The following is an 11270-nucleotide window of genomic DNA, read 5'->3' on the forward strand; positions in this document are numbered from 1 at the left end:
GCCTCAGATGTACGATTAATGCCGATAATCCGGATCTTTTTATTCCACACTTAAAGAAACTTCTCATAAAAAGTAAGTGCCAACAGGGCAGGGGCAGCACAAGTAAATATTGTCCCTTTTAAAAGGTCACAGCTCAACTCTCAAACTCCTTGACCCCATTCACCCTCTACAGGGCTGATTCATATGGAGAGGCACTTTTACAGTAGGGTAATTACAACCAAGTTTCCATGAAGCACAAAATGAAATTGGAGTACGAGAACCTGTTCCAGCTGTGTGAGTCTGTTTGAGGTGGGAGATGGTGGGGGCAGTATCGCCAATTAGTGATCCCCATGTCAATCACAGAACTCGGCTCTCTTTGGAATACCATGAAGTGCATCTAGGTTTTCATATTGGTCGATATGGTGTTGAAAAGTAGCATAGGCCCTCTCCCCACTCTTATACTTTCAACCCCCCCCTCGTGAACCTCACTATATTCACCCCCCCCTTGAAAATACCTTCATGGCAAAGAAAAGGAAACCAAACTGGCAGTTTATTTTTTTTCCCCAGGAAGGAAATACAAATCTTTGAAAGCATGAAAAAAAAAACATCTGCACAACTGAGTGAATTAAAAGGAGAATAATGCTTTAATATCGGTTCTTTGGGTTTTGTGGCTGTTGTGATATATACAATCCAATGTCAAGAAACACAAAATATAGCGAAGCAGCTGAAAGGTTAAAGAGCTTATGAACAAGTTAAAAGTAGAAGCCAGGAGGTGGGTAACTTCTGTGAATAAGAGAAGCATGCGATTTATTAACATTTATCTTGTATAATACAACTAAGTTTCAACACCCAACTTCACTGCATCAATTTCAAAAGAAGCAGCTGTAATTCAGACTGCAATATACTTGGCAACAAAAGAAACCAGTTGGACTGTGTCCAGTGGAAATTTTCCTCAAAGCTGTTGTCAAGTTAACCTGGTAACTTTTTCCTCACGAAAACATGCCAGATACTAGTCACTACTTCCTCCTGAAATGCATCCTCTGAAATCAGGTTTTGAATAATGAGACTTCAGTGTTTGGTTTCTTGCTGATATTTATTATATTTTTTAAAATAATTTAGGACAGCATATGCCTAAGCACTAACAAAAAAGTGCAACAATCGCTTAGTTAAATTCTTTAAAAATCCAGATGTCTTCTACAACAATAACAGGTCCAACATCTATTTCATTATATATTCACAAACTATTTACACAAATGAGCCACTTTCGAAGCGGACGTGACATTATTTAAAATGCGGCATTTGAGGCAAACAGGAAAAAGAGCAGCATTGTATATAAAAAATATCAAGAGCAAGTATATATAGTTTATACCTATTCACTGCAAGATTGTCTCCTTACATAACATTCTAGTGCAACCACTCACACTGTACTAGTGTACCTTAGTAACAACCTATAAATACCTCACTGAGGAGATCTGCTTTCTCAGTTCACATACAAATTTTGGATCGCAGTCCAAAATAATAAAAACATCTCAGAAGGCATCAAGAAAGATAACTCCTGCTTACCTGTTACATTTTTTTTTTCCCAGGTGGAGATGTCCATTTATTAACTTTATCTATTTATATAAGAAAATAGATTCAGATTTAAGGTTCAGTGCATGAGTACTATATATACACACACATACACAACAGGAGAGGGTGGAAGGCGACATTAATGTAAAAAGGAATCTTTGGAAGGTGCACGCAAGAGCATTGCACCTTGCAAAGAACAAACCCCCCGTTTTCGTTTACAGAATTTTCTAAAAAAAAAAAAAGCTAATTACATTCAGTAGCAAAAATTCCAATAAGGTGCTGATACTAGGAGTTAAACTTTGTCTGAAATACAATGACTGACATCCATTCCCGCCTTCTTCAAACAGAAGTGCCATGTTCACTACTGCGGCCATCAAACATACCGGTACATTATATCACTGCTGACGAGGGGCTACAAAAATACCGGGCCGAACAGTTCCTTACAGCAGTAAGATCTGACGATAATACAACTCTACAGTTACAACCATCCAGCGTGAGCGATGCGGCAACTGAAACCTTTGGAGCTACAAATAAAAAAAAAACCGGCTTCGTTTTCATAGGATGATTGTAATGAATAAACGGTATTCGAAATGCGTCACACGTCTTCCGCGCACACACACACACACAAAAAAAAAAAAGAGAGAAAAATTCCCAAATAAAGATATTTCCTCGTTGGCGAAAGGTTTTTTTTTTTAAAAAAACCAACTCCCCCCCCCGACCCCACACACACATCAGATGTACAGCAGGACCCAAGAAGGGTACCGCGCTTGTTTCGTCAGGTCGGACGGCGAAAGGGGATTAAGTAGCGTCGTTTTCAGACTTGAGGGACCCGGGGGACGGGCTGTGGCCGTCCATGTGCAGTTCGTCTTCGGTGGGCGAAGGGAGGTCTGTCTCGTTTGCCGTGTCAAAGCCGGGGGACGGCACGGCGGGCGCACAGCCCTTATCGAGCGACAGGGCTGCCGACAGGCCGGGGAAAGCGCCGGCCGCCTGCGCCGGCATGCCCGGGTAGAGGAACGGGAAGGGGGCCGTGAGCGCCGCCGCGGCGGCCGGATAAAAATACTTCTCCAGGTTGGATTTGTCCAGAAGGGGCATGTAGGACGCCGCCGCCGCGGCCGACGGCGAAATGAAGTAGAAAGGCATGCAAAAGGGCGCTTGCTGTCCGAAGGGAACACCGCCGAGTCCCATCAGCGAGTTGAGCAGGGCCACGTCGGGTCTGCTGACGGGGTCGGGGTTAACCCCTGCACCGCCGGCCGCGTCGAGTTTCACTTTTTTGGCCGCAGGATCGTCCCTGAACTCCTGCTTCACCCTGACGTTGCAGAGTCCCCGTGGCGTCCCGCCGTTAGGTTTCCCTTCACATTTCTCGGCCTCCCCCCCGTACCCACTGTCCGTGTCCGTGTCGTTTTCATTTAGCTCGCCGTTGTGAGTCCTCTGGATCACCGGAACACAGTTCGCCTGGGCTTCCAGCCGGGGGCTGCCGGGGTCCTGGGAGGAGGAGGAGGAGGAGGAGGAGGAGGAGGTAGCACCCTTGCTGGCCGATATCTGCTGGGTCAGGAGCTGAGCGCTGGGCATGAGCTGAGCAGAAACTTTGTTCAGGTGGATGATCAGCTGGGTGCATCTCTGCTCTCTGGGAGTCCAGTTCTCGAACCGGTTAAGGTACTGCAGGACCTCTTTGGCACAAGTTTGAAAGCCTGAATGGAAAGCGTCCAGATCCGTCTGAATGGAGGACTTCATAGATCGGTCCCCTATGTAAGAGAACACGGGGAACAGTCACAACTGAGAACTATTAATTGCATTCTCCAGATTAGGTATTCGTCGCCTCTTAACACAGTAGTTGGGATTTTTACAGCACAAATAAACAGCTATATATCAAGTTTTTCCTCACCATGCAATCACAATTTTACAGTTCAAAAATACAATCCCTAGCGTTTAGAGCAACCGGTCCAGATATAAACAACATTCAATACGAGAACCCGTTTGCTTTTTATTTCTGCAGTTTGATTACACAGTTCACCGGTCATTAGGCATTGTGAAACTTACCGCTCTGCAAGGCGATTATCTTCTGGTGCTGCTGCTCGGTGACGGCGGTTAACGCTTTTAAATGCTTCAAAGTTAATTCCAGAACGACAGCTTTCTCCAAGTGCCCAAGGGTCTGTTAAATGGACAGAAGAGAATAGTTCACGTCAGGGGACACGAGAGAAAAAAAAAGACAAAGCTATCCTTTCTGGTTTTTGTTTTTTAAAAAGATATCATTTAAGAAGTGTTGAGGGTGGTCGGCAGTAAAATGCTTGTCAATGTCAAGTAATTGAAGATGAAAATCGCAAAGGTAGGGCGAAGACAGTATGCGAGCTGCACCAACCTTACCGTCAGTTTAAGATGTTCAGGTAACAGATCTTTCAGCTGGGCGATACATTCGTTAATCCTATCACGCCTCTTCTTCTCTATCAATCTGTGCGGTAACTTGTAGGCTTCCTATTAGTCGAAAAGACATTTCACATTTCAAACCGGGGTGCATTCAATACTCCTGAAAGTGCTGCTGTGAAATACACAGCACTCGTCTACAGAACAGATATAAAGGCATTTACAGTACATTATAAATCACTGCATATAGTTAAGAAAATCGCCCATGTATCGCATGTTTCAATGTCACTGTGCAGACGGACGTGTCGGACGAAACTCGCTTACCTTACTTTCCTCCCTTTTCATGCCTCTCTTGGACTTACACATGTAGAGCGACGAATATTCTACCCTGTGGTGGATCAGAAGCAATTTTCACCGGTAAGATTACGCGTGCAATTACAGTATGGTCTTTAATTCGCTTGGGCAGATAGTCACGTTATTCATGAAAACAAAAAGAAACACACACACACACGCGCGCACCAAAAAAATAAAATAAAATAAATAACAACAGTCCCAGCTAGCCAAGAAAGGAGGAAAAAAACACACACGAAACGTACCCAAGGAAATCTGCGTGATCCAGCAACTGTCGGTCTTGCAAACGAGCTATTCCGTCATCCATAACTTTTTTTTTCCCCCCCCCAACTGTCTGCTATTCCTAGACCTTAGAGTGCTGAGGGAGATCTCGCACAGAAGCTGTACATCCGGTAGCCCCACACTTTATGATGATCACCCGCTCCCGGAGCTGCCACTTTGCAAACACTTTTCTGCGCGAGCACAGCGCACGCGCGTCGCCGCACGGACCCCGCTCCCCGCTCACGTGCGGAATGCACCAGCCGGGCGGCGCGTTCCTCTAATGAGAGGGCTAATGAGGTCTCTCGCTGGCCCGGACGGGTTTTTTTAACACACGGGATATGTAGCTCTCAGGAGGCCAGAAGGGCAATGTTGGCGAGAAGCAGAAGGAAAACAAACAAACAAACAAACAAACAAGCGAGCACCACCACCAAATTATCCTCCAAAACGTTAAAAGTTGCTGAGAGCCGGGAAATGCTGAAGCGGAGTCCCCCCCCCCCTCTCCTGTTCCATACGCGAACAGTCAAGTAATTGTGCACTCCGGACGAAGAGGACTGCGTTTTTCCCCCCGCGATGTTCAGCTTTTCTTTTGACATCGTAAGGACAAGCTACTCCTCCTTAACCCTTCGCTGACCGCTCGAGCCGGAGACGGCCGCCCGCGGGGAGCCCGGCGTGCCGCCGGTAGCCATGGCAACCCCCCGACGCAGGGGAGGCCGGCCCGAGCGCCACACATGGCGAAGACGGGGAGGGCTGGGTTCCACAGGGGCCTCCGGGGGGGGGCTTCCTCCGGCCAATCAACGGAGGCGCTGGTTTTAGTTTTACTTTCGCGGTTAAGAACAGACGACGGAGCTGAGATGTCATCAGAATGCACGGGACGGTGCCGTGCAACCGGCTCTCGCAAAATGCCCATTTTAAAAAACAACAACAACAACAACAACAGCAGCATTGTTTGTTGTTGTTTTTTTGGGGGGGAGACGGTGTGTAGCACGGCTAGGAGGAGAATCCATCTTTAAAGACGGGTGGTGAGGGAAACGAGATTATCGGGATAACATGTTCACCTTTAAATAATTACAGCTCCGATCCAGTTGAGCCCCCTCACTCGAATAGCGCTTTAACTGCTCACAGCTGCTAGTGCGTTGCGGTGAGGGGTTCTGAACCGAAATTATCTCTGGCCGCCTCATTTGCGAGTTTAGCTTGGTTTTGCATTTGCAGGATCCTCATATCTTCGTGTCTCTCCGTGGTGTGGAAGGTGCGCAGCTGGCCTGATTACAAAAGCGAATGGAAGGGCCATACACCCCCCCCACCACCACACACACACACACACACCCGTGTCACGCGCTGACGGTCCCGCTGGGGATCAGGTGCTTGGAGGGGACCTCAAGGCGCGCGCCCCCCCTCGCCCCGGTCTGCGGAAGTGACGTCCCGGGCTGTCCGCGGGACCGGGTGTTGCGCCTCAGACAGCTGTAGGTCTCGCACCGAGACGGCGGGATGATGTATACAAATGGAATTAGAACAGCCGAACGGAGCTCCCCCTCAAAATATACATACCCCGCTGCCCAGAACGAGCGAGGCAGGATTCCCACCGAACCATTTTTAAAAATGTTATTCTGTTCATGTGTAATGTAATGGCTTAAACGAAAACGATTAGCCTTGGAAAGCTCACGGGTCTGGTATTTAAAGTTACATTTAAGGTATATCGAAGGTGAAGCTTAGTACACCATATTTAAGTGCTACTATGTGACTGCAATTTTGTGAATGCCTTGATTCTGCTGTAAGTGATGCAAACAATATGTTTTCTCTGCTGTTTCAAAGAGGATTATCAGCATTCCGTTTCCGCCTTTGATTTTTCAACTTCAGCATGGGAAACATGAGCGTTCAGTATGAAAATAAAGTGCACCAAGTCTCCGCAGTGCGATTAGGAGAGTCGATGGGTACTTCAGGCCGAGAAGGTTGGGCTGGGTAGAGCGCGTTTTTCTCCTGGCAATATTCTGGGAAAGCACTCGTCCGTGATTGAACAGTTAGCGATGTCGTCATAATGGTTGTGTTTATGACATCACATGTCAGTAATTTTTATATATACAGTATAAAACGACTTCAGTGTGTTTAAGCCTAACGTGTCTTTGATCACTGACGATCGCGAAAACAACCAATAATGTACTGAGGAACCAGTTCAGTAGAATTTAGTATTGGGGAAAAAAACACCCAACTACACGATTCATATTATAATGCATATGGCATCTTTTAAAATTAGGAACATCTTTTGGTTTGTTTTCATATTTCAGTGGTTTTGGTCTAAAGGCTGAAATTTAGTAAATCATATGATCATAAGGAATATTTGAGTTAAAGTATCCAATTTGATCTATTAATAAAATAACAAGTACCTAGCTCATCAGTGCATCAGTGTATGCTTGCTGTCTTTTATAATAATAATCATAATAAACTTTATTTTATATAGCACCTTTAAAGGTGGCTTCTCAAAGCACTTTACAGAATGACAACAACAATAAATAAAAAGTACACAAGATAAAACACAATTACAATATACAGAGGAGACTGTGGATGGTGGTACTAAGATAAGCAGAGGGGTGAAGAATGGAACCAGTTCAGTAAAGGCTCTTCTAAAGAAGAAGGTTTTGAGTCTGGATCTGAAGGAGTTTAGAGAAGGTGACTCTCTGATATCCTTGGGCAGAGAGTTCCAGAGCTTGGGGGCATAACAGGAGAAGGCCCTGTCACCTGTAGAGTGTAGACGGGCTTGGGGGACAGATAGGAGAGCAGAATTTGAAGAGCGAAGGTTGCGAGGTGGGGAGTAAGGTGATAATAGTTCAGACAGGTATTGAGGTGCCAAGCCATGCAGAGCCTTATAGGTGAGCATGAGGGTTTTAAAGTCCACACGGAATTTGACAGGAAGCCAGTGCAAGGACTCCAGGATAGGAGTAATGGGATCACTTGCACTAGACCTGGTCAGGATTCTGGCTGCTGAATTTTGGACCTACTGCAGTTTGTTCAGAGTAGATTTAGATACCCCAGCGAGTAGAGCATTACAGTAGTCAATTCGAGAGAATACAAATGTGTTGATCAGCTTTTAAGCCACAGTTAGTGATAGCATAGGGCGTAGTCTAGCCATATTTCTGAGGTGAAAAAAAATATGTTTTGACAATATGCTGCACATGTGGGTCGAATGTTCAGCCAAAATCGAATATCACCCCAAGGTTTTAGTGTTAATATTTTAAGCACTCGTCCTGTTTTTCTTAACTTGTAAATAACCATGGATATGTTCTCTGAACTAAACCATAGCTACACTAGATTTGCACATTGACTATCCAGTGTCAAAATACTCATCTTATTGCATTGCAAATTAATGTAATTTATGTTACCCGTACTCTAGGCAACAGTTGTTATGTATAACGACAGTAACTTGTTCATTTGCAACTTAATTTGTTCAATTGTTCAATAGGATGATTTAAAATTGTGTTTACTAGTGGTACTAGGATTTCCTGATGTCCGCAATTTCTTGAAACTCTCGATGTACAAGTGTTTCTGAATAGGAGAGCAAATGTTTCACATGCCAGTTTGTACCTGGCTGTAGATTAATCAGGAACTTCAGCCTTCCGAAGAGTAAATGTAAGAGCAATAGTTTTTTTTTTTGTTAAGTAGAATGTCTTCTCATCGCAATTGGATTTTTGGGCAAGCATCGTAAAGTCTCTTCCGAATAATTTTCAAGTAGTTCTTCACCATGAGACTTGCAGGTTTCAGAATTTTTTTTTTTACTGCTCTCTCTTTGCTTGGTAGGAGATGAATCCCAAATACCTTGTTAAATTACCTGAGATCTGGCAGAATGCCTAGCAACATAAAAGAAAGAGCCGTGAGCCCCGAGGTGTGTTTCTTGGCCAGACAGTAAATTGCATTTTCAGGGCTGGTGGTGTTAGCAGGCGCGTCGAGTGCGTGTTTGAGCAGTTTTTTTTTTCTTCTTCCCGATTTCAGACTCGCAGCCTTGTGAGCCTCTGCTGACAAGCACACCAATTCAGCGGCGGGGGGGGGGGGGAACGTGCTGTAGCCACGTTCGCTACAGCTGGCACCTCCGATATTACTGTAATCCTGTTTTTCGAGCTTGCAAAGCCACCGGGCTTTCAACGTGATCTGCTCTCTCACGCCAGAGAAACGAAAGCCCTGTCACTCTAGTGAGTAAATATTAACAACGCTTATCTGATCACGTCGTGAACTTTCATTAATCCTGCCAGTTACTCCATGGACGTTAGATCAGATAGAAAGCTAAAAGCTACCCGGAAATGACTTTTCTCATTTTAGGCCAACAAGCCTGTCAAAATAATATCCCCTTCTAGTGTTGTATTGTTGCCAGCTAAACTCTGTGGCCGTATTTGTTGATTTTGGCATCGCTAACACACATACCTTCTATTTAAGGCTATGTTATTAATTCATTGAGCACCTATCTGAGTTAGAAATGTACTGGATCCCACTGAGTTTTAGATCTGTCTTTTTGTTCTACAATCAATGGGCAACATTATATTATGAAGGATGAAGAAAGGGGTTTTTAAAGATTCGTTTTTGTAGTAGCCTTCAACAATAATTACATTACCAATCTTTTTGCAACTTCCAAACATTCCTCTAAAGCTTTCTTTAATCCTTAAAAAAAACAAGAGTTTTATAGATCGGTGGAATTCATTGTTTTGTTTTGCTACGAAGTGTGAAGTTACATGTGCTGTAGGAAGCAAGGCTAAATATTGTAACGCAACGGGGGCTCAGGCGGGCGCCCTTGCTGCATTAGGTCGGCCCCCCGCCGTTGGGGGCTCGAACCCGGGACTCCCGCGTCACTCAGCAGAGACCCAGCTTGGTGAGCTAAAGAGAGATATCCCTACAGCCCAGGGGCTGTGGTCCTGCTATTACTGGGAAGGGCGGTGACGTCACCTGCTCTGGTAAGCCGGCTCTTACACAGTACCTGTCGGCCGTAAGCGTTACACTATTTTAAGCATCATTGATCTGTTTTTTTTTTGTTCCCCTTTCATTCATTTTAGTGTATTCACATTTTCTAACCACAAAGCTGATTCTGAAATGAATGGATGAGTACTCAATTTTACTCAATTTCTTCTGTTGGAGATTCTAATTTGAAGATGCGGTTTGTAATGTAGACAGTAATAAATCATTCTCGTCAAACAGAATTCTTGCCAGCAGCCCTATCACCCTGCAACTCACAGCTGGTAGCCCACTGAAGCTCAGCAGGTGTGAGCCTGGTCAGTACCTGGATGGGAGATCTCCTGGGAAAAACCAAGGTTGCTGCTGGAAGAGGTGTTAGTGGGGCCAGCAGGGGGCGCTCACCCTGTGGTCCATGTGGGTCCTAATGCCCCAGTACAGTGACGGGGACACTATACTGTAAACAGGTGCCGTCCTTCAGATAAGACATAAAACCAAGGTCCTGACTCTAAGGTCCAAGGTCCTTGGTCATTAAAACCAAGGTCATTAAAAATCCCAGGGCGTTTCTTGAAAAGAGTAGGGCCAAAATTTCCCATTGGCCCTTACCAATCATGGCCTCCTAATAATCCTCTATGAATTAGCTTCATCACTCTGCTCTCCTCCCCACTGAGAGCTGGTGTGTGGGGAGTGTTCTGGCACACTATGGCTGTTGTCGCATCATCCAGGTGGGGCTGCACATTGGTTGAGTGGAGTGTCCAGAAAAGCGCTATATAAGTGTAAGCAATTATTATTATAAATAGTATGGTTTCCACTTCTAACTTCTAACAGTGCTGGAAATTAATCAGGTGCTTCATAGGATGCTGCCTTTCAAAAGCCATTTTGTTTTCGAGCGACTAACTTTAAGTCTATTATTAAATAATATAGATATACATTTTAAAGACGCTTGAGGTTTTGTAAATATTTCTGTATGCAATTTTACATTCAAAATAAGAACCACATATAACCGACAGTACAGTATGCTTCAACTCACTGCAGGGTGAATTAAGTTTTTGTGATGTAAGAAAATAGAGAAATTCCTTGTTTTTCATTGAACTGTTAAACTGTAGTATCAAAGGCTTCCAGGGTCATCACAGTTTAACATTTTGCACTTTACTGTTATTGACAATTTTATGAACTGTTAAGGCATCCTTGGTTGATGTTGCTGAAGCGATTGTTTAATGTCGTTAGACAAGACCTCATGGTTGTTTTATAGCTGGACTAATGTGTTGTAGTTCAAGCAGTATATAAAAGTGAATGTAAACTGTCGCCAGGAATATATTTTTAGTGACTTGATGTGTCTGTGTTTCGTGAACACTAACATCCATTGTCACATTTGTCCGCAGGCCATTTTTAGCATTCTGTCTTCTCAGAAAGCAGTGTAATACAGAGTCTCAAAACATGTGAGGAATCTTTTATGTCATTATCATGTATAAAACACCACATGACTATCTTTTTAAAGTGACTTATATGGCTGTTGAATTGCTTGCTTTTTTTGTTTAGCTTAAGCGATCGTCTATGAAGGAAACCCTGTGAAAGTGTCAAAACCCATGATTTCAGAACCCTTATAAAAGAGAGAGTGTAATTTACAGGCTTTGCTTCACCAGGGCTGAAGGGACTGCAGCTAGGAGGTTGGTGCCATGATACACAACCACTACTCCATGCAAAGATGGCAAACGACAGGAGTCACAGCTGTTTGGTGACATGCCCAGCCACCCATCATGAGCTGCACTCGGTCTGCACCTGATGTGCCAGGATACTTCAGCAGGTAGCAGGTATCATCCTGGGACTAT

General features: G+C 44.5%; 1 protein-coding gene across 1 annotated transcript; it reads right to left on the bottom strand.

Moving 5' to 3' along the window:
* Positions 1-603: 603 nt before the first annotated feature.
* On the bottom strand, positions 604-5073 carry bhlhe41 (basic helix-loop-helix family, member e41). Its single transcript, XM_088922823.1, has 5 exons — positions 4503-5073; positions 4231-4294; positions 3910-4017; positions 3586-3697; positions 604-3290 (listed from the first exon to the last, which is right to left on the bottom strand). Exons 1-5 carry the CDS (start codon positions 4562-4564, stop codon positions 2347-2349), a joined length of 1290 nt encoding a protein of 429 aa, XP_088778949.1. The 5' UTR covers positions 4565-5073; the 3' UTR covers positions 604-2346.
* Between the last annotated feature and the right edge of the window lie 6197 nt (positions 5074-11270).

The sequence above is a fragment of the Atractosteus spatula genome, chromosome 8 (assembly GCF_055471065.1).
Source record: "Atractosteus spatula isolate fAtrSpa1 chromosome 8, fAtrSpa1.hap1, whole genome shotgun sequence".
Taxonomy (NCBI): domain Eukaryota; kingdom Metazoa; phylum Chordata; class Actinopteri; order Semionotiformes; family Lepisosteidae; genus Atractosteus; species Atractosteus spatula.